The sequence below is a fragment of the Lutjanus erythropterus genome, chromosome 10 (genome assembly GCF_056507025.1).
Source record: "Lutjanus erythropterus isolate fLutEry1 chromosome 10, fLutEry1.hap2, whole genome shotgun sequence".
In the NCBI taxonomy this organism is placed as follows: domain Eukaryota; kingdom Metazoa; phylum Chordata; class Actinopteri; order Lutjaniformes; family Lutjanidae; genus Lutjanus; species Lutjanus erythropterus.
Genome location: NC_139326.1, coordinates 527,773 through 555,008, shown reverse-complemented (window position 1 = coordinate 555,008; position 27,236 = coordinate 527,773). Strand labels below are relative to the sequence as shown.

The window sequence follows — 27,236 nt, the reverse complement described above, 5'->3', positions numbered from 1 at the left end:
TGAAACGGTAATTGTTTCCTAATTAACACAAAGACAGTTTTGAAGACTAATGACTCGGTGATTAAAGAGAAATAAGAGAACAGCTGGAAGAGTCTGTAAGTTCAGTGAGTATGAGCCAATCAGAGTGAGAGTAGGGCGGGACATACCTTCACCATCCTGGAGGAAAAAAATGTCTCTCTGGTTAGATTGAATAACGTGATCTGAAGAATCAGCTGTCTGTCATGTGGACCTGTGAAGACGTCCAGTAGTCTGTCCTGTCTGTCCGTCAGTGTCGTGATAATCAGGTGTGTGTGTGTTTGTGTGTGTGTGTGTGTGTGTGTGTGTGTGTGTTTAGGTGATGGGGCATCACAATGCTCAGTTGGATCCTCTGGGAATCAGCTGTGTGAATTTTGATGATGCTCCGGTCAATACTGGCTTCCAGGACGTCGGTGAGACAGCTGAGCTAAAAAAACAGACAAACTGCTTCAGCCTGTGGTGTTAATGTTGCTCTCCCTCCCACCCTCCCTCCCTCTTTCTCTCTATCTCTTCTTCCTCCTGCTCTTCCTCTCTTTGTCAAATCTTCTTCTTTTAAACTCTCACCCTGCTGTTGTTCCCTCTCTCCTTGTTTTTCTGTCCAATCCTATTTCGATATTGACCTTTTTTACCTTCTTCTTTTTCTATTCCGTCGTTCCTCCTCCTTTTCTGCACCCCTCCTTTCTTTGTCTTCACTCCATCCTGCTTCTCATCCATTTGGCTCTCCACTTCCTCCTGCCTCTCATTTCGTTGCAACTTGTCTCCTCCTCCTCCTCCTCCTCCTCCTCCTCCTCCTCCTCCTCCTCCTCCTCTTCTTCACTCCTCCTCCTCCTCCTGTTCTGGGTGGGCTCTGTGCTGTTGTCGTCCCCTGTAGATCCGAGGGCACCATGTGGCCCAGTTGGACCCGCTCGGCATCATGGACGCTGATCTGGATTCGTGTGTCCCCACTGACATTATCACCTCCTCCGACAAGCTGGGTGAGGAGCAGAACGCTCAGAGAACAACCCTGACGTCTTTTTACTGCCCCTGTTTCTCCCCCTGGTCCAAACTCTAGTCGGGGAAAGTTTGTTGTCCTGGGAATGTTTCTGTGACTTTGTCTTCAGCTGAAACTTTGTTGTACTTGAGAAGAATTTCATGAACCTTCTCATGTAGAATAAATGTTTCTGAAACTTCTCAAACGTTCTTGTGTACGCTGAATATTTCAGAAACTTTGTTGATCCTTCAAACGTTCCTGAAACTTTCTTGTACATGATGAATGTTTCTGAAACTCAAACTAACTTGTTTTCATACGTAAAATCTGAAACTTCCTCGTGTGCAGCAAACATCTCAAGAACTAAATCTAAATCCTAAATCTTTCTTGTGAATGTTTCTGAAACGTTCATTCATTTTTAACCTTAAACGTGGATGTGAATGTTCCCCGTCAGGGACTTTGTTTCACCAAAACGTCCGGAGAACCTGGCTCACATTGTTTCCTAGGTTTGTCAGGAAAGATCTTAATTGGATTCACTTCACAGAAATAGATTTAACATTCCGGTGTTGTGAATTTAACTGTTTATGACGTGGGCCGGAAAAAAGAAAAGACTAGCTTCTGTTTTAGGACATAAAAATATGATTAAAAAGTTCATTCTTGACAAAATAACTCTCACCTTAAGATCAGTTAAGTTGCAGTTTTGGAGCTTTCAGTCACATCACATGATCTCAATCAGCCGATATTTGACAAATGTTTATAAATCTGCCGTCGAGGTCAGGAGTGAGTCAGCATAAACAGGAAGTACTCAGGAAAAGTTTGAGGAAGCATGATGAAGATCGTGTGATATGATTGAAAGACCCAGACCTGCTCCTGAACAGACCTTGAGTTGAATGGTTTGGTTTCAGATCAGTTTACTGTGACTCCAGTGAGATCAGCTGTTAGCTTGATGCTAACGCTGTTGCTCTTTGAAGGCAGAAACTGTAGTTTTTGCTTTTCGTTGTTTGGCTTCTGCTCTCAGCTCGTCGAATCAGTGACTTGTGGTTTGTTTCTGCTGGCTGATGATGGCTGCTGACCGGCTCGGACGTTTGTCACCGTCTTTTCACACAGGAATCTTAGTATTGAAAGAGTTAAATGATGTCACATGCGAGTGGAAATGACAATTATATTTGCCGACCTGCGCCAGGACTGATTTATTCATTCATTTCAGAATCTTCTGTTTACATCAGAATCCACACATCAGTGGAAGATGAATGAACGTGTCTGTAATGTCGTCACTGTATCATGCTGAATATCTGAGAAGGTCACAGATTAATGAACGTGTAGAAAGCAGAGTCGTGTTTCTTTCTTGTCGTCCGTTAAACATGTTAAATCTAAACAGTTATAAAACGCTGAATTCTGTCCCTTCTCTCAGATTTATCTGACTAATCTGTTTTTATAAAGATTAACTGGTTTAGTTTCAGGCCTTTTAAAAAAGTAAAAATAAAATCTTTGAAGAAAATAATCTGTCCTTGATCAGGTGATGATGGTGAAGGTAGATAACGAAGAGACGAAGGCCTCGTTCACACTGCCGGCTCAGATCTGGTTTTTGGCAGATCCAGATTGATTTTATTAAGTCTGGACGCAGACTTCAAACTGTCAGCTCTGTCCTTAATCAATCATTACAATTAACAATCAATAATCACTTAGTCAAAATGTTACATTTATCAAACACCCCCTCAATCAGAGTTTTATTTCCACGACAACATGTTCCATGTTCTCTGACAGTGTTACGTACACCCTTAGTAGTGGTTCCACTTAGAACCCTCTCTGGAGGTTTCAACAATCCTTCAGGAAGAACCCTTATTCCTCAGAGCCTGTGGAACATATAAAGAGTTTCATGTTTCACGTTTATTTGATAGGAGATCAATTAAATTTTACATGATCGATCAGATTCTTATTGATCATTGATTAATTGTTATTATACCTGGTGTGAATAGATCAGGACCTGGTCTGTCTCAGCTGTCTCTTGACTCTTATTGCCACTAACCGCTAGTTAGCATTAGCATTGTCTAACTGTCCTCACCACCTGACATCAGCACTGTTCAGTCCCTCACACTCAGAGAACTTGACGTGTCTTAACAGCGATGTTTTTACAGTCCTGCAGGGACAGACGGAGACGAGACTCTGTGGTATTTGACAGAGTTTGTAGTGAAAACAGAGGACGGCAGTGTTGAGTTCTGTGTTGCGGCTGCTCAGGAGTTAGTCTGGTCCCTGCTGTGGTGCAGAATGGCTTAGCGGGGTTGGTTGGTTGGTTGGTTGGTTGGTTGTGGTGTGGCTTCTGAACTTCAGCATGGTGTTTAAACTGCATCTCTCTGTCTCCACCACTTCACTCTGAGCTCTCAACCAAAAACTTCTTTCTGTGAACAAATGAAAAGGTGGTGGAGACGCTGAGATGTCGGGCCGGTGTTGTGCTCTTGTTGTCGCCGCAGACGACTGTGGCGGTGGTAGAAAAATGGCCGTGGGGGTTGTGGTTTAAGTGGGTCGCAGGTCACTAATGGTGTCCGGGTGTCTCTCCCTTTGCTGCCCCCTGCTGGCGACCCCTCCAGATGTGGCTGTGTGCAAGGAGAGGCTGAGAATCCTTACGGTAGGAGGTACGAGAAACCACGATGCTGGTGTGTCACTGCGCAGTGCTGTGAAGCCAGTAGTTCTTCTTCTTTAGTAGTCTTTAGTGGTGTGCAGGTAACATCTGCAGGTAGTCCAAGACGTCAGGGACAGATCCTGATCAGTTCCTGACATCCTGAGCTCCTGTAGAGGGCGCTGCTGCATCAGAAGGTGGTAATAAAAAATCAGATGTTTCACTTGGTTCAGTGTCAAAACTGTTTCTACAGGAGTTAATGAAGGTTTTGCCACCAACGTCTGCAACTTAGGGGACAGAAGACAACAAAAAAATGATTATTTTCATCATCAATTAATCTGTCAGTCATTTTTAGGATTGATTGATCAGTTGTTTGGTCAATAAAATATCTGAAAATGGTGAAAAATAAATCCTGTCACAATCTAGTCAATTGAAAAATAGTTCCAAACGTGAAAACAGGTGGAGCGCACAGACGTATGTCCCTCCAAAAAAAATCCAGTTTTTTAACTAATTCATTAAAATTTAAAAGACGGCTTGTTCCAGGTAGAATAAAACCACAAAATACAAAAACTTCAGTTCATTTAGACATGTATGTATGACTGGCTGTGATTGGTGGAACTGCAGGAAGCTACAATGTCTGGCCAGATTTGCACAAAAAAAAAAAAATGCAGTTGTGGTCCGAAACGTTGCAGCTTCCTGGAGGCGCTGACTGTATAATTCCAGGTGACGGCAAGAAGTTAAAATTAGATTTATTGTTGCTGGTTTTCACTCAGATGATGCTGCTGACTGTCGGCCTGAAAAGTTTTTCACATTATTAGAAGCTCGACTGAACACAAAAAAAAGAACAAAGACAGACTAAGATTTTTATACATTTGTTGTTCCGATATGTAGGGTACAAATATGAGTTTGGAACATAAAGAATCTGAATATTGAGACAGAATATGATCCAAACTAGAATACTGATATCAATACAGTGTTTATCGAGTCAAATGAAGCTGGTTTCCGCCGTTAAGAAAAGAGAAACGTGTTCCCCTCAGTCATCACCAACCTGTTTCTAAGAGCTGCTCAGCTCGACAGATGCAGATCTTTATGTTGTACTGATGTGTTCTAGAAAATTCCCAAACAAGAGCAACTGTTTGGTTTCTCTTCACAGTCTTGGGATTTATTTTCAGATACCTGCAGACTCGCTCTTCTTTACTTCTGTTGTTTGGTTTTGTGTTTTGACATCCAACCAGAGTGAAACATCGATTTAAGACCTCAGCACACAGGAGACATTCAGAGAGACACATGAGACCAGAACGTTCGCATTAAAAGTTCACATTGAAATCAATCAATCAATCAATAAATGTGTCCTGTGTGTTCTGGTGGGTGGAGTTAGCTTTGTTAGCTTTTAGCTGCCGCTTAGCGCCCTGCTCTGTCCAGTCAACAGTAGAACGTTCTGATAGATGAGTTCTCTCTCGAGGTGACGTCAGAAGATCATTTTTAACTGTGGCCACGAAATGATTTCAAATATTGAAAAAAAACAGGTCATGATGCTGCATTCAGACTCCCCTGGGAAAAAAAAGTGTTTGACTTATTTAATGCAACAAAAAAAGATTCTCAGACGTACGTAATGTTCAGTCAACCGTCATGCACGTTTAGTTTTCTATTTTCACTGAAGGAAAAAAAAGTTTTTATAATAAAGAAATAAATGTGGTTTCTTCTCGTTCATTAAGCTCAACTTTCTGAAAACAAAAAAAAAACACTTTTAGACTTTTTGTTAACTGATTAAAGCAAACAAACTATTTATACAGTTCTTATCAAAAGTTTCAACCCTAACCCTTCAGAAAAGAAGATCATTTATGATATATATTTATATAAAACAGGTGCATAGAGTAATAAAGTTTAAAGTTTAAAATGAAGAAAAAGAAGTTGAGCGATTAATCAAAATTTTATTGATAATGGAGTCTGTTCGACTACAATTTTCAAATCAAGTTTGGACCTGTTTTTCAACTCGTGATCGATCTGGCAATACTTTTTCCACTAATCAGTTCAATGTTTGGTCCATAAAATATGTTGACCAGAGTCTAAGACGACGTCCTTTAATGTCTTGTTTTGTCCAGAATATTCAGTTTACTGTCAGAGAGGAAAGAAACCAGAAAATATTCACATTTAAGAAACTGAAACCAGAGAATTTAGACAGTTAAAAAACAAACTGATTAATCAATTATCAAAATATTTGCCAAATAATTTAATAGCTTAATCAATTAATAAACAAATCACTGCAGTTTTACATCATTTGATGCAAATCGCTGCAAAAAGCAGACCTTTAATGTTTTTCAGTAAAAATGAGAATAATGATATAAAACTGTAATGACTTCCAATATTGCAAATGTCACAATAAGAATATCAGTAAAAATAATTGAAAGGAGACATGTTGTTGTGATGCTGACGCAGACGTCCTCGAATGATTTCTCTCTTCAGGAACTTTAAAAACCTCCCAGTATTCAGTTTGTGGCTGTGTGTTTAAAAATCATCTCCTGGCGTGGCGCTCTGAGTTTGACCTGCAACACGGGCTGAAATGTTCAAAAACACTTTTGTGAGACATGAAGTGAAAGAAAATGTTTCTGATCCAACTTCAGGATGGACTTCTTTGTGTTTTGGATGATTTTGAAAAAGACATTTCTAATCTCACTTTGTGTTTTTTTTTAGAAGATGTTCAGTCTGTGTTGTGTAGCGTTAGCATTAGCGTTAGCTCGTCTGATGTTTCTGCTGGTGTGAGGCTTAAAGCAGAGCTGCTCTCAACTTTTTGTCTCTTTTTTTTCTCCTCTTCTTCTCTTTCTGCTCTTCTTCTCTCGGGTCTCTCCTTTGTTCCCATGTTTGAGGCGTCTCTGTCGTGTTAGTCCCGCCCTGCTGCGCTGTGAACTTGTTGCCTCGAGCTGAGGCCTGAACGACTAAAAAAAAAAAAACTAATTCTGATTATTTTTACTGATATTGCAGTTGTGATATGAACGTAAGCAGCGATCTGTACCAGACGATGTGGAACTGCAGTGATCTGTTGATTTATCAAGTAGTTGTCAACTATTAAATAACTTAGCAACTATTTTGATAAAGAGAATTGTCCAAATTCTCTGATTTCAGCTTCTTAAATGTGAATATTTTCTGCTTTCTTTATTCCTCTCTGACAGTAAACTGAATATTTTTAAGTTTTGAACATTTTAGGACGTCGTCTTGGACTTTAACATTTTCTGACATTTATGGACCAAACAACTGATTAGTTGGAAAAATTATTGCCAGATTTTTCACTAACTGAAAGATAGACATTATATTATAATAATCAGATTGATGATGATAATAATAAACAGAAGAAATAAAAATATAATAATGCTACTAATAAAACAAAGTATTAAAAAGAAAATGTAAGAGAGCTAAAAAAGGATGTAATGATGATGATAAAAAATAAATAAAATAATGCATTTAATACATGCTCTCCTTTGTAAACTGCTGCCAAATGCTGGTCTTTACACTCGCTGTCACAGCCAATCACAGCACAGTAAGGCGGGACTAAGCCAACGGCCTCAAAATAAATAAAAAAAAGACGCCTTTCTGTAAAACTAAACTAAACTTCAGCTGTCTGTGGTTTAAAAATAAGGAGAGGACAGATGTTATTTTATTAGAATATAAATATCAGCAGCTCCCAAATCAATTTTAAAAGTTAGCTGGAACATCACCTCACTGTAATATAATAATACATGTTATAAATAAATAATAATGATAACAATAATGTAAATAATAACAGTAAAATGTAAAGATGTACTGAGGATTTGATCATATTTGTCATTATTCTGATTTTTGAAGCTAAAGTGATCGGATCAAATGGAAGTTTGGTAAGAAGACAGGAACTTCCAAATAAGGTCAAAGGTCAAATCAGAGGTCAGGATTAATGTGTAGAACAACAATAAGACTCTGAAGTCATTTTTCTCAGTTCTGCTCTCTGAGAAGTTCCTGCCCTTTTCCTTTGTTGGTCAGAGTGCTTCATAATAATTCTTCGTCTCACATTTGACCTTTTTTAAAGAAATGTGCAGCTCCTGGTTTGGATGTGAGTTTGGAGTTTAAGTTCTTCTTAAGTTCTGCACAGTAAGAACAGCCAAGTCCTCAGAGAGAAAAGTGTCGAGCTGCCAGATCACACATCTGATTACATCAGTCTGGTGCAGTCGGGTCAGTCTGGCACCACGTTCACGACAAACTTCACCGTTTTTACATGAGATCTTTGAGTTTGAGAACGTGACATCAGTGTGTTTTCAGCCCCTGCACACGTGTGACTGTGTGTTTGTGCAGTAAATGAAGTGTTGTGACTGTGTTTCAGAGTCAGACTGCCACTCACACTTTCTGGTCGGCTGCAGGCAGAGCGGTAAACTTCAGAAACCTGACGGTTTGTGTCTGTTTGTGAAAAGGCTGCAGCGCGTTTGTAGCAGAGAAGAAGAAGAAGAAGAGTGTCGTCCTGTTTGATGTTTCTTCCTCCTGTCAGGAGGAGGAGGAGGAGCCTGCTGTCCTTAGAGCTTCTTGATTGGCTGGCCTGGCTTTCAGTGGTGTGATTAGTTTGTGGCTGTCGTGTTCTATAACCTGTGTCAGCTTTCTGATTGGCTGAGCCAGCTGTCCAGTATAGCCTTGTGATTGGCTGGTTGAGTTGAACTGGGGATGTTTAAGGTCGTCGTCGCTGATTCGTATCCCCTCTGAGACATAAAGACGTCCTCCTACTTTCTCTCTCATCTGTTCTCTTTCCTCCATAACACGTCCTCCCCTAACTGTCCCATCATCAGTTTGAAGTTGCAAAATAACCAATTAAATACCCATAACCCCCCCAACATGTCAGCCATGTTCCTGCTCAGTCATCGCTGCTGTCATGAACACATCTCTGCTCCGTGTGTGCTGAACCACAGCCATTTTATTTCTCTTTACTTCTTTAACAAGTTCTAAACCCTCTGTCTCGTCTTGCAGGAGACATAAAGGACTGATGATGTTGGTCTGGATGACGTCAGTTCAGAGAACAGAAAACAGAACAAAAACACTAATTCATTTTATTCCCTTTTGAAATATGAATCTCTTTGATTCATTTCAGTACCTCCTAAAACTATATTAACAAATATCACAACACCTCTGACAGAAACACTTTGAGTTTGGTTAATTAAGACGTTTTTCACGGTAAAAAATGAAGTTGTCAGCGCTCTCTGCTGGACAAACTCTGGAACTGCTCTCACTAATTATTTTTTTAAACATTATGTTTTGGGGCTTTTTGCTTTTATTGTGATGGTGACAGCTGAAGATATGACAGGAAAGGGGAGGGAGGGAGGGAGAGAGAGAGAGAGAGACGCAGCAAACAGGCTGCAGGCGGGCATCGAACCAGAGGGCTGACAGCCTCAGTACTTGGTGCTCACACTCCACCAGCTGAGCTGTACAGGTGCACTTTAACAGTAACCTGACAGTGATGTCACAGCAACAAAACCCTGAGAACCTCAGTGAACATTCATGTAAACAAGTTGATCTGCTGTTAATAAGTCAAGTAAAGTTCAGCCTGTTAAAACACTCTGAAGTCACTGCTGCCAAACTCCATTAATATTTTGCTCAATTTAAACGTTCTAAACATTTGCACCTTTTACAAGATTATTAATGATTTCTTAAAAACAACAGACACCAACTGATTCAGAGAGCATCCAGCGTTCATTTAAACAGAGAAGACACCACGGCTTCAGCTTAACAAGTTTAGAATTAAACTTTATTTTGGTCTACGCCTAGAAGAACGTATAAATCTACTAATTCATGTAAATAAATGCCTCTGACAGAAAAATGAAAGATACTTAAATAATGCAGTGAAAAACATCACAATTAAGTAATTTAACAAAATTTAGACTCTTCTGCAGAACAACAAAGGTGCAGCTGATAACGCTGCTGATGCTTTTAACAGCACGTCATATTTATCAGAGTCACATCAAACGACACAAAACAAACAAACACAAGCAAAATAACAACAAAAATTAAGAAAACCCCCCCCACAAAGATAACTAACATTAATCCCTGATGACATCATGGTCATTTCATGATTTGTTACACTACATATGTTTCCATCTAACAACACCTGCTGTGTGACCAGGTAAGCCACGCCCCCTGGCCCAACACCCAATAGGGAGACGGTGTGCGTGATGATAAAAAACACTTTCGAACAAATAAATTCTAATCTTGCAAGCAAACGGTTTAAAGTATAATAAGAAAGAATGGATTCTTGCCCTGATTCACACCAGACCGAGGTTAAGTTTATGCACTTTATACCCACAATGCTCAGTTTTGACCTGAAGCTCATTTCAGCCGACTTTGCTGATTTCATCCAGACAACAGAGATTTTTGTCTCCCGCTGCTGATTTTACCCCTAAACAGAGTGTGATTTTAAAGTCGTGGTGCAGCAGTTTTCTGTGGTTTTTAAATTCTGAACGAGACGTTTGTGTTTGAAATGAAACATGATTCAGTCTGAACATCTGCTTTTCATGTGTGAACCTGCAGCTGATTGGCTCAAATTAACCGTACTAACCGTGTCTCTCCTTACTCTTATTCTTTTTTTTGTTTTTGATGTTGTATTTGACCCATGACTGCTCCTCCTCACTGCTCCTCCTCACTGCTCCTCCTCACTGCTCCTCCTCACTGCTCCTCCTCACTGCTCCTCCTGCACTCAAACCGCCTCTCTGCTGCCCTCTCTTCTCTTCTTCTCTTCTTCTCTTCCTCTGCTGCCGTCTGCATGTTGACTGTCTGTCTGTGCTTCACGTCGTCATGCGTCTTCTTCATGTCATGTTCATGACGTGTTCATGTCATGTTCATGTCGTGTTCATGTCGTGTTCATGACGTGTTCATGACTTGTTCATGTCGTGTTCATGTCGTGTTCATGTCGTGTTCATGTCGTGTTCATGACGTGTTCATGACTTGTTCATGTCGTGTTCATGACGTGTTCATGTCGTGTTCATGACGTGTTCATGTCGTGTTCATGTCGTGTTCATGACGTGTTCATGACTTGTTCATGTCGTGTTCATGTGGTGTTCATGATGTGTTCATGTCGTGTTCATGTCGTGTTCATGTCGTGTTCATGACGTGTTCGTGTCGTGTTCGTGTCGTGTTCATGATGTGTTCATGATGTGTTCATGATGTGTTCATGTCGTGTTCATGTCGTGTTCATGACGTGTTCATGTCGTGTTCATGACTTGTTCATGAGGTGTTCATGATGTGTTCATGATGTGTTCATGTCGTGTTCATGTCGTGTTCATGTCGTGTTCATGTCGTGTTCATGAGGTGTTCATGACGTGTTCATGACGTGTTCATGTCGTGTTCATGACGTGTTCATGTCGTGTTCATGTCGTGTTCATGATGTGTTCATGACGTGTTCATGATGTGTTCATGTCGTGTTCATGACGTGTTCATGTCGTGTTCATGACGTGTTCATGTCGTGTTCATGTCGTGTTCATGATGTGTTCATGACGTGTTCATGACGTGTTCATGACGTGTTCATGACGTGTTCATGTCGTGTTCATGATGTGTTCATGTCGTGTTCATGTGGTGTTCATGACGTGTTCATGTCGTGTTCATGACGTGTTCATGATGTGTTCATGTCGTGTTCATGTGGTGTTCATGACGTGTTCATGACGTGTTTATGACGTGTTCATGACGTGTTCATGATGCTCATTCATTCATCATTAACTCATACATGCATGTGTTCATGTGTCCATGTCCTGTTTGTGAGTCTGTCCACTTCCTGCATCTGTCAACCTTTTCTCACCTCCTTCCCTCTCTTCTCTCCTTACACCCCCTCCTTCTTCCCTCCTCCTCCTCCCTGCACTCCCCTCTTGTCCTGTGGTGCATCATGGGACATATAGGCTTCTATGGTCTGGATGAGTCTGACCTGGACAAGGTGTTCCGGCTGCCCACCACCACCTTCATCGGAGGCTCGGAGAGCGCCCTGCCGCTCAAAGAGATCATACGGCGTCTGGAGGTGAACACACACACACACACACACACACACACACACCGATAAAATTAAGCTGAAATTGTGATGAAGTTGTAACACAAAGCAAAAAACGGTAAAAACGTAGTAAAAATAAGACAGAACAGCAAAAATTGTTGATTAATTAAGTTGAGAACTATTTGATTAATAGACTAATTGTTCCTTTTGACTAAAAAATAACCTTTTTTTGTGTGTGTGTCTGTGTGTGTGTGTGTGTGTGTGTGTGTGTCTGTGTGTGTCTGTGTGTGTGTGTGCTGCTCAGATGTCGTACTGTCAGCACATCGGTGTGGAGTTCATGTTCATCAATGATCTGGAGCAGTGTCAGTGGATCAGGCAGAAGTTTGAGACTCCAGGAGTGATGCAGTTCACTCTGGAGGAGAAGAGGACGCTGCTGGCCCGTATGGTCCGCTCCACCAGGTAAACACGCCTCCATCAGCCTCCATCAGAACCACGCAGAGGGCCGGGTTCTCAACTTTGAGACTACAAGATATTTTTGCCTGTTAAAATGTTCACTGCATCAGATTAGACGGTCATGGAGTCACAAACTCTCACCGTGTCGTAGCTGAGAGACATGACAGACTACATGTTGGTCCACAGTAGGTCCAAACATGTGGAGATAAACAACCCGCTCCACTGATGATGAACTGGAAATGAGCAGGAGTTGATGAGTCATTAATCTGTGTGTGTGTGTGTGTGTGTGTGTGTGTGTGTGTGTGTGTGTGTGTGTGTGTGTGTGTGTGTGTGTGTGTGTGTGTGCGCATGCGTGCGTGTGCGTGCGTGCAGGTTCGAGGAGTTCCTGCAGAAGAAGTGGTCTGCAGAGAAGCGTTTTGGTCTGGAGGGCTGTGAGTCTCTGATTCCAGCTCTTAAAACCATCATTGATAAATCGTCTGAGAACGGAGTAGAGAACGTCATCATGGGCATGCCTCACAGGTAACACACAGACACACACTCCTTTATTTTTAAGTCTGCATATAAACACACACACACACTCAGTGTCTCCTCTCTGCTGTTTCAGGGGTCGTCTGAATGTTTTGGCCAACGTGATCCGTAAAGAACTGGAACAGATTTTCTGTCAGTTTGACTCCAAACTGGAAGCTGCTGATGAGGTCATTCCATTTCTCTCACTTCCATCACTGCTGATATTATCAATAAGTTCATGTTACATGTCATGTTTTATTGTGGTGTTACTGTTAATATTAATGAGACACTGGAGTACAATCAGGAAACACAAATAACAAACTGGACTGTCTGTGAAATTAGACCTGAAATCATCACATCTCACTAACGGATCAGAAACTTTACCCACAATCCTCTGAATCAGTCTCTGAATGTGTGTAAACGGGACAAACAGAAGACATTTTGAAGGACTGACTCTGAAAACCTGACAGAGGTTGAAGACAGAGCTGTTGGTTCAAGTCTCTGTGGTGCTGAAGTGTGAAAATTACAACTGACACGTCTGTTTATTTATGTTTTTTGTTCTTCTTTGTCACACCACGACTCAAACAGAACAAGAAAGAAACAACTTTTAAGAATTGTTACTGAAAATAAGTCAGTTTGACGTGACTGAAGGAAATGAGGATAAAGATACCAAACAGATCGACACCCGTTGAACTGAACTGATGCGTGGTTTATTTTCTGACCTCTGACCTCTGCTGGGTTTTTCCTCCTCAGGGCTCCGGTGATGTGAAGTACCATCTGGGAATGTACCATCGCCGTATCAACCGTGTGACCGACAGGAACATCACGCTGTCTCTGGTGGCCAACCCGTCTCACCTGGAGGCCGTGGACCCCGTGGTGCAGGGAAAGACCAAGGCTGAGCAGTTCTACTGCGGAGACAACGACGGCAAACGGGTGAGACTGATGGACGTCCTCGGGGGGGGGGGGGGCAGAAAGTTTACTTCTACAAATCTGAGCGCTGGGGCGCTTCGTCGACAAATCTCGGTTACGTTGCAGCATCTAAATCTGTGGGTCTGTTGTGTCCATGATGCCCTTAAAGATCCTGGAAGTCTTTTTCATTCTCAAATTTAATTGGTGCAAATCCAGAGTGTTTCCTTACGAGGAAGACGTCTCCTGTTCTTTCATGTCTTTAAAGTCCAATCTGTTGGTACAAAAGAAAGAAAAGAAGAGTGGAGGCAAATTTCTGCAAACAAAATATATAAAGACATTTCTTCAGGTTTTTTGTCGCCCGTCTCAGAGAAAAAGTCAGTTGTTCCGTAGATTACTTTTTGTTTTTACATATTAATATTTGTGACAAGTATCTGTGCTGTTTTTTCAGCCCAGTTGTTTTTTCCAGGTAAATAACACTGAAGCTCTGGGCTGATTGTAGATCTGATCTCTGTTACCACGTCTGTCCAATAGGAAGAAATATTAGGACACACAGACTCCAGGACTGACCTCGTTTAATCTGGTTCATTAAAAGCTTTTTCCAGGTGAAGACGTTATTGTCTTACACACGTTTAACCAAGTATGTTTCAAAAACTACACGTAAAAACTTACTTTAGAACAATAAGAATACAAGTTCTGTAACAAACAAAGCTTCTGACTGATTTCTTTCCTTCCTTCAGTTCTGTGTGATGTTTGTTCAACAATAACTTTATTTATACATCACACACAACAACACAGGGTTTGATGCAGATCTGTGTGTCTGTGTGTTCAGGTGATGTCCATTCTGCTCCATGGAGACGCAGCGTTTGCAGGACAGGGTATCGTCTATGAGACCTTCCATCTGTCCGACCTGCCGTCTTACACCACACACGGCACCGTGCACGTCGTCGTCAACAACCAGGTAACAGAAGCGTGAAGCAAACGTGATAAACTGGTCTGATGGAGCTGTGACCTCTGTGACCTCTGTGACCTCTGTGACCTCGTCTCTCTGCAGATCGGTTTCACCACAGATCCTCGTGTGGCTCGCTCGTCTCCGTACCCGACCGACGTGGCTCGAGTCGTCAACGCTCCCATCTTCCACGTGAACGCCGACGACCCTGAAGCCGTCATCTATGTGTGCAAGGTGGCCGCTGAGTGGAGGGCCACATTCCACAAAGACGTGGTGGTCGACCTGGTGAGTCTCACCTGTGACGTTTGAGTAAAAACTCTACAGAGACCTACGAGGTGTGTGTGTTTACCTGTCCTGTGTGTGTGTGTGTGTGTGTGTACAGGTGTGTTACCGCCGGATGGGCCACAACGAGATGGACGAGCCGATGTTCACTCAGCCGCTGATGTACAAACAGATCAAGAAGCAGAAACCGGTTCTGCAGAAATATGCAGAGAAGCTGATTGCAGAGGGAGCCGTCAGCAGGCAGGAGTACGAGGTAAAAACAAAAAAACAGCAGGCTTCTTCTTCGTCTTTAGGCAGAACGAGAACTTTAAGTTCTCAGCTGTTAATTTTACTGCAGGCAGACACAGCTGTGAGTCTGACCAATCAGCATGTCCGATCAATTAGTTGATTGGTCCATGAACTATCAGAAAATGGTAAAAAACTGATCCTGTCACAATCTTACCAATTGAAAAATAGTTCCAAACATGAGAAAACGGGTGGAGCGCAGACGTACGACCTCATACCTGTATCCAGTGTCATATAACAATCCGCCCTGATGGCTCCTGGGAAATGAAGTGAAGGTACGAGGACGGTGAGAATTTCAGGAATCAAACCTTGATCATGTTCTTCTGGTTTCCGTCTGTTTGTAGGAGGAAATTGCCAAGTATGACAAGATCTGCGAGGAGGCGTACGCTCGCTCTAAAGACGAGAAGATCCTCCACATCAAGCACTGGCTGGACTCCCCCTGGCCTGGTGAGGGACGGGGGGAGGGGGGCGGTGCTTAACTGTGAAACTGCTCCCCGACAGGGTTTTTACTGCAGCGTCTGTTCACACCAACCAATCAGAGTTTGTTATTGTATATATTTATTATTGTACAAGTAATGTTGCATCACAAAAATATTACTCAATTACAAGTTAAAGTGCTGCTGTTAGTAGGGTTGTCGCGGTTACCGGTGTAGCGGTAAACCCCGGTAAAAATGTTGACTATAACAATTACCATTTTAATTTTAAAAATGTATATTATCTCGGTGGATTAGCGCGCCGCGGTGTCGGCACCGTGAGCCTTTCCAGCGTCTCACCTGAGTCTGCTGAAGTTGCTGCGCAGGTGAACTTTGTAGCCGACATCCTCTAACAAACTTCAGAGGAGACGGTGAAATGAAGACATGGCTTTATTGACGGTACACAACACAATGATGACACACACTTCGTTTGTTTTAACCATTTTAGTTGACAGTCACTACGTGTGTATTACTATATAACAAGGGTCCCTAACTGGCGGACCGCGGTCCGAGTCCGGACCCACACGCCGTCCTGTACGGACCCGGACCTATAACCAATAAATTATTAATAGATTTTAAATTTTTACGGGACGTTTCTATTTTAACTGGCGCTGGTTTATCTGATCAGGAAACACACAGACCAACTGCAGAGAAGCTGCGTGTGGAGGAGACTGTTGCTAATGACAACACAAACTAACGTGATGGTTAATGACATCATCACCAACCAGATGCTCTTAAAAAATTAAACAGCTGTCTATATGTAAAACAGGAGAGTCTGTGTTTGTCTGTGAGAAACTTTCAGATCTTCTCACAGCAGAGTGAACAGGTGAGGGAGGAGAGGAGGACAGACTGATCAATAATCAATCACTGATACCGTCGTCCTCTCAGACTGATTGAAAATACAAATGACAAAGTTGGTGACAAACCAAACCTGTGTTTCACACAAATAAAGTGTTTGTGTGAAACACTGCAGAGTTTAACATCGTGATGTTTACAGACAGTCTGCTGTCTGTAGTTTGACAGACAGACAGAGGGTCGTGTCTAGAAGGGAACCCTAGACCTGTGAAAGATCGAGAGTTTGATTATTTTAGTAGAGTTGTGCAAATAAAGAGTTACCTTCTAAAAAAAGGTGCGCAGCTCCAAAAATATAAAATCATGTCGTGGTGTCGATGTTTTTAATGTGGCGGGCGCCATAAATAAAACTATTCACTGAAACACTGATCTCTGACCTGCTGTGATGGAAAAAATACTCTCATTCTTTACTTAGGTATTTTTACATTGTGGTATTCGTGTTTTTACTTCATTACAATTTAAATATTTTGCATGTTATTGTAGGACTATCAATTCCTTCAGAACATATTCAAGGATTTATTTGTCACATGCTTGTGATACTAATGCAAGACATGTAGTGAAATGCAGCTGATCGCTCAGCTGATAGTGTGCAGGGATGTGTGTGTGAATAAATGAGGTGTGTGTGGCGGGGGGGGTGTATACATGGAATATGTGTAAGGAGAAGAGAAGGGTGCATGATGGGACTCGTGTGGAGGAAGGGCTCCTGTCTTCAGAGACGCCACTGTGTCAACAAACTGGACAGTGGAGGTGATGCTGCTGTTTGCTGAACAGTCGTCATGTATTCAACACACTTTTTAAAAGAAAACCGCGATAAAACAGAAAACCAGAGACAATAACCGCGAGGTTAAAATTTCATACCGTGACACCCCTAGCTGTTAGTAGTCGTCTCAAAAACTACTCGAGTATTAGTTACCTTTTAACTGCTGATGTCGTTAAAAGCCAAATCAGCAGAAAAGACAGAATCTAGAAAAGTTCAGAGCGTTGATGAATGAAAACCTCGTCTTCTTTTCTCACCGAGAACTCGGTAGCTGACTTGTTTTTTTGTCGTCGTCTTCAGGTTTTTTCACTCTGGACGGACAACCAAAGTCCATGAGCTGCCCGTCCACCGGACTGTCTGAGGACGACCTGAACCAGATCGGACAGGTGGCGTCCTCCGTCCCTGTGGAGGACTTCACCATCCACGGAGGTCTCACTCTTCAAACGTTTCATCAGTCAGAAACCCAAACAGAAACCAAAGAATTATTCTGATGATCCGATTTGTTCGTTTCAGGTCTGAGTCGTATCCTGAAGGGTCGCGCAGAGATGGTCCGTAACCGGACCGTGGACTGGGCACTGGGGGAGTACATGGCCTTCGGATCTCTGCTGAAGGAGGGAATCCACATCAGACTGTCGGGACAGGACGTGGAGCGGGGAACGTTCAGGTAAACGGCTCAGGAACCACAGAGAACCTCAGGTGGTTCTGTTCTGATCTCTGGTTCTCTGCCTCGTTCTGTATTTGTCCATGAGAACAGTTTTCAGTTTCTCTTCTGTCTGCAACATTCAGCGAACATGAAGCTGAACAAAGTGACTGTAAACACTTTGATTATAAAGACGTGGAAACTTTTTGGTTCAGGTTCTTTGAAAAGTGGCTGAATTTTAAAAATCAGACAAATTCCTTTTTTAGACCCACAACAGATTCACAGCAGCAAAAATATAAAGAAGCATCTTAATATTGAATATTTAAAAATATGTGAATAGCGGATTCAATGTAAAGAGACTCAGTGTTGAACTTTACACTGTTGCACAGAAATATTGATGACGATACACCTGATGGAAGTATTGATGATTCACTGTGTGACATATTGATCAGGATGAAGTGACTGAAAATAAGTGCTAACTCACACAGTTGTTGTCATATTCAGTACTTCAGTACAGTGTTCAATAATCAGATGTACTGTCATCATTCTACATGTAATATGGTTCTCCTTATATTCTATAATACTGTTCCAATTTTCATATTTCCCCTCTTTATATTGTTCCTATTTTATTTTTATATGTCTGTTAAAATTGTTCTTTTTTTTTCAACTTGCTTATATTTCTAATATTTTTGCTTCTTTATAGTTTGTCTCTCCTAACACTGTAAATTTCCCTGTCGTGGGACTGATAAAGGAAGTTCTCATCTTTATCTTTGTCCTTGTCTTTTTCTTTTCTAGTAGTATTCATGGAGAAACATGATACCAAAGTAACTGATGTATATAAAAATAAGGACAATAGGAAAGTTGTTTCAAAGATTCTAAGTGTTTGATCCATTAAGAAACCCTCAACAGATCAGGTTTGATTAAATCTGGACGTTTCAGAGGACGACTGGTCCGACAGTCGACGTCCTCCTGCTCGGGTCTTTGGAGAGAATTCTGTTGAAGAATTTAAAATGTGCGCAGACGGTGAGACGGTCTGTGTGGACCGATGCTGTGACTGAAGAAATATTTTTTCACAGAATCTTGAGGTTGATAAAAGTTTTGTGTTTTCCTCACTGATCTGCTGACATGTTCTCTCATTACTGTAACATCACACCAACAGTTTGTTTCACAGACTCACCGCACCTGTTTGTCCTCTTCCAGCCACCGTCATCACGTCCTCCACGACCAGAACGTGGACAAGAGGATCTGTATTCCCATGAACCACGTGTCTCCTGACCAGGCGCCGTACACCGTCTGCAACAGCTCGCTGTCTGAGTACGGCGTCCTCGGTGAGTCCAAACACGATCGCAGGACTTGTTTTTACGTTTGATTCTTTAACGTGACCATGTGACCGTCTGTGTGTGTCTGCAGGCTTCGAGCTGGGCTTTGCGATGGCGAGTCCCAACGCTCTGATCCTGTGGGAGGCTCAGTTCGGAGACTTCCACAACACGGCTCAGTGCATCATCGACCAGTTCATCTGTCCCGGTCAGGCCAAGTGGGTCCGACAGAACGGCATCGTGCTGCTGCTGCCGCACGGCATGGAGGGAATGGTGAGGACGAGAGCGCACGTTAGATCTACTGAGACAGCGAGGGGGGGCGGGGCTCACTCAGCGCCTGATGATTCTGATTCAGGGAGCTGCGGTTCGATGATGAAACGATTCTCAAAGTGTCTTAATGCTTTAAAATGTTCGGCTTTGAAGTGAGGAAGCGCCGAGCAGATTGTTTCCGTCTGCAGCTGCTCAGGTTCAGTCGTTCTCACCAAAACTGAAGAAGGAACCCAGTTTAGAAATAAATCTGATGCACATGTTGCATTAAAGGGAGGCTCAGTTTCATCGTTCTGTCTGATTTGATTCAGAATCTATTCTCGACTCGATGAATAGAAAAGGAGACACGACAACAAACAACAAACCAAAGTGGATCAGAATACGAAAGATAATAAAATTATATATTTGTGCTTAATTTAAATCAAAATGATTCCTCTGAAGATGTGATGAGGTGAAACAGCTCCACCCGGTGGACATTTTACACTCCTGCACTCACTCTGCTGGTTTTAACTCATGAGAGTTTAACACACTCCTCTGTGTGTGTTTGTGTGTCTGCAGGGTCCAGAACATTCTTCAGCTCGTCCAGAGAGATTCCTCCAGATGTGCAACGACGACCCCGACGTCATGCCGGTAACACACACACACACACACACACACACACACAGGAGCAGGGCTCCTACATGGCCTGGAAAACAGTTGAGCAATTTTCCAGTCACTGAAAATAAGAGATTTCACCGTCAGAGAACTAATAATCATCTGACAGGATTCTGTTACGTTCAGGATCATAGTTGTTTATGAATGAGAGTATTTTCAAAAAGCTGCTCTTGATTTCTGCTGCTGCACATCTTTTAAATCAGACTTGGACAGAGAGGAGTGTGTTGGTGTGCAGCAGCGTTTCCTGATCCTTAGGACCTGCTGTCCTGCATGTTTTAGATGTTTCTCTGCTCCAACACACCTGATTCAGACAATCAGCTCGTCATCAAGCCTCTGCAGAAACCTGATAAAGACCTGTTTGTTTGAGAAACACTGAAAACATGCAGGGTCAGGATCAGGAAACGCTGGTGTGCAGCACAATCCCTGTCTGTTACAAGACACCAGACCTCCACTGGAAATAACTGCTGCGCAGCATCTGCAGCATCTGCAGCATCTGCAGCAGCCGCCGTACGTTCATCAGAACAGTAGTGGATCATGTGAATTTACACCAGATGTGAATGCAGCACGTTGCAGATGCATCAAATAGAATAAAATTCTGTTTGCTGCATGTTGCAACCCTGCTGCTGCGCACAGACGAGTGTCTGAAGTGTTGAACGTAGGACTGCAACGGATCAGAGCTCACAGATCAGATCATTTTTCAGATCAGCAGTGAAGAAGAAAAACGGTGGGAAAAGGATGAAATTCAGTTGTGATGAAGAACAAGTTTCAGTCTGAGTTAATTTTATGTCTGTCGTCTGTCAGAACATCACAGACGACTTCGCCGTGCGTCAACTCTACGACTGCAACTGGATCGTCGTCAACTGTTCTTCACCTGCAAACTACTTCCACGTTCTCAGACGACAAATCCTCCTGCCCTTCAGGAAGCCTGTGAGACACACACACACACACACACACACACACACACACACACACACACACACACACACACACACACCTGTTCTGTTCATATGTTGACCTCTGACCTGTAGTTTTTTTAACCCTAACCCTTTTTTTAAAATAACTTTTAATTTGAAAGTCAGGATAAACTTCCTGTTTTTCCCTCCAGCTGATCATCTTCACTCCCAAATCTCTGCTGCGTCACCCAGAGGCCCGATCCAGCTTTGATGAGATGCTGCCTGGTACAAATTATCATTATTATTATTATTATTATTATTATTATTAATGTTGTTGTCGTTATTGTTATCAGTAGTAATCTACAGAGAAGAGACTGAGTCTGACCTTGAATGTCATGCTCCTCCTCTCTTCCTCCTCCTCTCCTCCTCTCTTCCTCCTCCTCTCCTCCTCTCCTCCTCCTCTCCTCTTCTCCTCCTCCTCCTTTCCTCCTCTCCTCCTCCTCTCCTCCTCCTCCTCCTCTCCTCCTCTCTTCCTCCTCCTCTCCTCCTCCTCTCCTCTTCTCCTCCTCCTCCTTTCCTCCTCTCCTCCTCCTCTCCTCCTCCTCCTCCTCCTCCTCTCCTCCTCTCCTCTCCTCCTCCTCTCCTCCTCTCCTCCTCTCCTCCTCCTCTCCTCCTCCCCTCCTCCTCCTCTCCTCCTCCTCTCCTCTCCTCCTCCTCCTCTCCTCTCCTCCTCCTCTCCTCCTCCTCTCCTCTCCTCCTCCTCCTCCTCCTCTCCTCCTCCTCTCCTCCTCCTCCTCCTCTCCTCTCCTCCTCTCCTCCTCCTCCTCTCCTCCTCCTCTCCTCTCCTCTCCTCTCCTCCTCCTCCTCCTCTCCTCCTCCTCTCCTCTCCTCCTCCTCCTCCTCCTCCTCCTCTCCTCCTCCTCCTCCTCCCCTCCTCCTCTCCTCTCCTCCTCCTCTTCCTCCCCTCCTCTCCTCTCCTCCTCCTCTCCTCCTCTCCTCCTCCTCTCCTCCTCTCCTCCTCCTCCTCCTCTCCCCCTCCTCCTCTCCTCCTGCTCCTCCTCCTCCTCTGTAGGGACTCACTTCCAGCGGTTGATTCCAGATGTTGGCGCTGTGTCGGAGCGTCCAGAGGAGGTGAAGAGGTTGATCTTCTGCACAGGGAAGGTTTACTACGAACTGACCAAAGAGAGGAAGAACAGAGGGATGGAGGGAACTGTGGCCATCGCTCGTATAGAGCAGGTACCTGGATTCTGATTGGCTGAAGTGTCTTCATTATTCAGGGCTCATACAGCTGCACACTTTAATATCGTTGCCCCCCCCCCCCCGTGCGTCTCCAGTTGTCTCCGTTCCCGTTCGACCAGGTGAAGGCGGAGTCAGACCGTTTCCCCAACGCTGACCTGGTCTGGTGTCAGGAGGAGCACAAGAACCAGGGTTACTACGACTACGTGAAGCCTCGCATCAGGACCACCACCCAGAGAGCCAAGCCTGTCTGGTAATCTTCATCATCTTCATCATCATCGATTCTGTTTGGGAAACTTTCTTTCACCATTTTCTGACATTTTATGGACCAAAATCTTCTCAGTTGAAAATCAGGCGCAGCGTATTTTCACGTTTGGACCTACTTTTCAAATAGTCATCAGTAATTTCTCCACTAATTGTTTGGTCCATAAAACGTCTCTGTCTCTGTCTCAGGTACGCTGGCAGAGGACCGGCTGCAGCTCCAGCGACAGGAAACAAGAACACTCACCTGATGGAGCTGCGGCGTTTCCTCGACACCGCCTTCGGCCTGGACGCGTTCAAAGATCAGCAGTAGACCCATGACCTCTGACCCCTGAAACCTGCAACACCTCACCTGTCTGACCTCCAACCCCACCCATTCTCTCACACACACACACACACACACACACACACACACACACACACACACTCTTACACACACAGAGTCATACTGCATACTTCAAACACTCTGTACTGCTGAGTAAACAGAGTACTGCATGTTACATAGTACACAGTGTGTACCAGAACTGCAAACAGAACTGCCCACGGTTTATCACCAAGGTTACCGCCTGTAAACAAAAACTAATGATTTAAGAAACAAACACTGTTTTTTAAATTCTCTCTGAATGTTGACTGTATTGATTTGATTGTAATTTCAGATATTTTTTCACTAAATTCATGAATTATCTGAAATACAGAACGTCAGAAAACTTTTACTTTGACAGAAATCAGAGTGAATTCACTGTTTTGTTTGATGAACGGTTCATCGATGAGCAGAATTGTTGATTTGTCAGAAAAGTGACCTGTTTTGTTGTTGTTGTGTTTGTCCTTTACTCGTTTATCAGGTCACATTAATGTTTGTTCTCATTTATTCACACCACGTTTGTAGAGGAGGGTGTGTACTGTGTGTACGTCATGGTATCAGTATGTAGTTTACTTGTACTGGTCACTAAGTACTCTATAACATGCGAGTACTACTAGTATACAAGTACTCTGTGTGCTACTTGGGTTCATCTGCAGTACAGACCTCATCTGTCATAGGACAACTCAGTATGCAGTATGAGTACTGTGTGTACTGTCAGTACTACAGCAGCAGCGTCAGGCTCCACTCCACCACAGACGCCTCAAAATTTAGAAAACCATCTAAAATCGACAACTTCTTGAATAGAGTTTGGTGCGATCTGACAAAAGAATGCCAGGTTTTTTACACAAAAAAAGTTCAGATTTGACACTCTGCTGTCGTCATGAGAAAAATTTAAATATTGGGGGAAAAAATAATAAGAACTTGGTCACCATGGTAACAAAACTTTGAGAAGCATTGGCATAAACATGAGCAGCCAGGGCAGAACTCACCTTTATAAAAGTCTGGTCTTAAATCAGCAACTTTTTGAATGGAGTTTGGTGTGATCTGATAAAACACCACCAGTTTTTTCTATCTGTACCAAAAAAATGTCCAAATTTGACACCCGGCCGTCATCATGAGTCTCAACAAGTTGTTGAGACATGAGGCAACTTTTCAGGCAACTAGAAACAAACAGATGAGCTGATAGACGGCAACTCCACTCCAGAAAAGCTGATTAAACCATCTGGTGGAGTGAAGCCTGAGCACACACACACACACACACACACACCTTCCTCCGTCCACACACACTCCAGCTGTCTGATGATCAACATTACATCATCATCACCCCCCCCCTCCAACACACACACACACACACACAGAGGATCCTCACACTCCAGAATCATCATCTTCTTCACCTGAAACGTTGCAGGAAACTTTTTGTTTTTAGTTTTTAATAAATGGCTCATTAGCATCATTAGCTTTGTTAGCGCTGCCCATTGAAAACGAATGGGAGCCTGGCTAGCTGGGAGAAGTGAGAGAGTAATGTTTGAAGGTTGGAATCACTGCAGCAGGTGGAGGTTTGGTTGGTTTTTGCCTTTCAGCAGGTGTGTTAGCTCGTTAAGGAAAGTCTGTAATTAGTCACCACGGCAACGCTTAAACTCGCACACTGAGATTTTATTCTTGTTTATTATGAAGGGATATTTTGGGAATAAAATGGCCGAGCGTCCCGACATGAACCGAATGCACTGCTGATGATAATTTAACCCCTCAGCTCCTGTCTCTTCTTCTTCTCTTCTTCTCTCTGTCTCTCTCGAGCATTTATCCCGTGCCAAAATGGATCATCGGAGCGTCTCATGTTTTTATGATTTTTTTTTTTTTTCGTGTTCAGCGAGCAGCTGAATGAACTCTGTCAGCAGGAAAACAAAATCGGAAACTAAACGACAACAGAAGATGAAATCAGCTGCAGGTGGTGTTCTGGGCTTCTGTGAGACAAAGAAAATGATTTATTTATTTTCATAAAAGGGGATTGAAATTCTCTTCATTATTTTGCTTCATTCAATAAAGAATCCTGTATGTACTGAAGAGCTGCTCGTCTCAGCACTTTATTCTGTCCGATTCCTTTCATTATATCATTGTTTCTCAAACTGGGGTCCGGGGCCCTTCAGAAATCACAGGGGGTCCCTGAGTCTCTGTTTGCTCCGAGGTCCTGCGAATCAGATTTACACACGTCGACTAAAATCACAATCTCACCTTGTCTAAAGTCAAATTCACTTTTGAGACCTTGAAAACATTCAAATTCAAGTCTTTTTTTCAAGGATTTCCAGTGACTGAGACACCTGTCAATGAAGACACACCTGAAATATCCAGAACAGTTTGCTAACAGCAGCCCCCGGTGGACATCAGAGGAACTGCAGCTCAGTGCACTTCCTCCTTTTCCCTGGTCTCTTTTTCTCCATCCATTTTCCTCGATCCTTCCTGTCTGTCCTCTCTTCTTCTTCCTCCCTCCTGTGTGTCCTTCATCTCCTAAACATAGAAACACGTCTCTGTATCATTTTTATTCATTTGATACCGTTGATACTTGAGCGTCTGTCCACACCGGCACCGAGCTGATGTCCAGGATTCTCACAGCTGCTGGAAATCCTTGAAAACACCTGAATTTCAATGTTTTCAAGGTTTAAAAGGTGCATGAAACTGTAAGCACATTATTTTCAAAGTAAATTGCTGTCTGATTGAATATTTCTCTGTTTTTAAATTGAGTAATTAATCCTGTCACAGTCTTGAAAATTGAAAAATAGGTCCAACCATGTGAAAACAGGTGGAGAGCACAGACGTACGTTCGAATCTGGCAATATTTTTTCCAATAATCAATTAGTTTGGTCCAGAAAACGTTGAAAAATGTTGATCAGAAGTAAAGAAACCAGAAAATATTCACATTTCAGAAGCTGAAATCAGAGAATTTGGACTTTTAATTAAAAGATGACTTAAAATGATTAATTGATTATTAAAACAGATGTAGATTATTTTAATAGTTGATCAATAACAGATTAATGGTTGTGGTTTTATTAGCAGAGCTCCACTTGTCAGTTTTAGTCCAGGATGATGTCACTTCCTCTTCCTCCTCACAGAGTGGACAGAAGACAAACTGTTGAACTTTCAACTATTTTCTTTAAAGACGGTAAATATATTTCTATTTAACTTCAGTATATTTGAAATTATTTTCAGTTCCTCCTCCTCCGTCTCTTTTCCTTGTCCCCCTCCTCTTTCCTTGTCATCCTTCTTTGTTGTTTCTATCCTTCTTTCTTCCCGTTCTCCTCTCCTTGTCTGATCTCTTGTTGAATTCCTTTGTTCTCATCTTCCTCCTCCTCCTCCTCCTCCTTCCGCTCTGTTACTTTCCTCACCTCCTCCCTGACGTCTCGTCTCGTCTCTTTGATCTCACACACTCACCAGGTCTGTTGGATGCCAAATCAAATTACTATCACAAGTGCGTGTGTCTGTGTGAGCATCAGTTGCCATGGAAACAGGCAGCGGCATCTCTCCAGGCGAGCAGAAGGTCTGTCTACACACACGAGCTTCATCGAGTCCTGAGAGAAAATAATCCTGGTGATGTCACTGTGATGTCATCAGGCCCCACACAGTAGGTGCGTTCGAGATGATCCAGGTCTGCGCAGAATCGATCAGCGGCGGTCGGCGCACAATGCATGCCGGTTAGATTTGTGTGCGACTTGATCCCGACTTGCTCTGACGTCATGCACACGTAGGCAACGATAACCTCATGAGTTCGAGGCGGCTGCAGTTTGTAGAGCCAGGCACCGCATCTGCTCTCCACCTGCAAACACCTGGCTGTCACCTGATCAATGAGCTGACAGGCTCTGATTGGCTCTTAACTTTGACAACAAACACCACATGTTGTATAAAATACTAATTTTTTGTGTAACTGTAATATTTAATGACATATCGATCTTCTGTTGTCTGATGAATAATCAGATATTTAGTCTGATAATAATAAAGGTTCTATATGACTGATCAAAAGAACAGTTTGGTTCTTTACAAGGCAGATAAAAGAACAGATGAGTCAAAAGGAGGATCTCTTCTATTTTAACTTCAATCAACGATCAAGAACGCACTTTATTTCTTCAGCTGTGATCAATGACCTGCAGACTACAGGTGACCTACAGGTGACCTGACAGGATGTTCGTGTCTCTTCCTCTAGTCTCTCTGAAGTCTGTTGAAACTGTCCGACTGGACTGCAGCTTCTTGTCTCCACCTCCTGATCTCGTCTCTCCAGGTGAGGCGCACTTCATCTCGAACGAACCTCGTCTGTGTCACACTGGAGGTGTGACTGTACACCCAGGCGCATCATGGGAAATGTAGGATCCAGTTTTTTAACACCTAAGACTTCAGCTGAAGGTTTCATCTACAAAGTCCTGATTTTTGATCAATCACCTTAAAAAAAACCCTCAAATTTACACTTTAGTAAGTAAGTTACAATTTAGGATGGATTACATGTACTCAGATTACAAAACTAGGTAAGTATAATCAGCCCACATTACATTTGAAAAATGTGTAATTAGATTACAGTTGTCAAGGATTATTT

At 42.8% G+C, this 27,236-nt stretch overlaps 1 protein-coding gene across 7 annotated transcripts in view; it reads left to right on the top strand.

The window, feature by feature from the left end:
* The window catches only part of ogdha (oxoglutarate dehydrogenase a), a 32,653-nt gene extending 9,626 nt beyond the window's left edge, over nt 1-23,027 (top strand). Inside the window, exons 1-23 of one of the 7 annotated variants that reach the window (XM_084727730.1) lie at nt 339-428; nt 887-989; nt 3,568-3,612; nt 7,942-8,007; nt 11,486-11,601; nt 11,876-12,030; nt 12,397-12,543; nt 12,629-12,719; nt 13,285-13,464; nt 14,270-14,398; nt 14,492-14,671; nt 14,769-14,921; nt 15,298-15,400; nt 17,336-17,464; nt 17,549-17,699; nt 18,876-19,003; nt 19,086-19,264; nt 19,817-19,888; nt 20,714-20,839; nt 21,018-21,090; nt 21,878-22,041; nt 22,140-22,294; nt 22,495-23,027. In XM_084727730.1, the coding sequence (XP_084583856.1) occupies nt 393-428; nt 887-989; nt 3,568-3,612; nt 7,942-8,007; nt 11,486-11,601; nt 11,876-12,030; nt 12,397-12,543; nt 12,629-12,719; nt 13,285-13,464; nt 14,270-14,398; nt 14,492-14,671; nt 14,769-14,921; nt 15,298-15,400; nt 17,336-17,464; nt 17,549-17,699; nt 18,876-19,003; nt 19,086-19,264; nt 19,817-19,888; nt 20,714-20,839; nt 21,018-21,090; nt 21,878-22,041; nt 22,140-22,294; nt 22,495-22,615 (2,802 nt within the window). In that variant the 5' untranslated portion in view covers nt 339-392 and the 3' untranslated portion in view covers nt 22,616-23,027. Of the gene's footprint in view, nt 1-334; nt 429-886; nt 990-3,567; nt 3,613-7,941; nt 8,008-11,485; nt 11,602-11,875; nt 12,031-12,396; nt 12,544-12,628; nt 12,720-13,284; nt 13,465-14,269; nt 14,399-14,491; nt 14,672-14,768; nt 14,922-15,297; nt 15,401-17,335; nt 17,465-17,548; nt 17,700-18,875; nt 19,004-19,085; nt 19,265-19,816; nt 19,889-20,713; nt 20,840-21,017; nt 21,091-21,877; nt 22,042-22,139; nt 22,295-22,494 lie in introns of those variants that run through there. The other 6 variants (XM_084727725.1, XM_084727724.1, XM_084727726.1 and 3 more) reach the window with 6 other exon arrangements.
* The last annotated feature ends 4,209 nt before the right edge of the window (nt 23,028-27,236 follow it).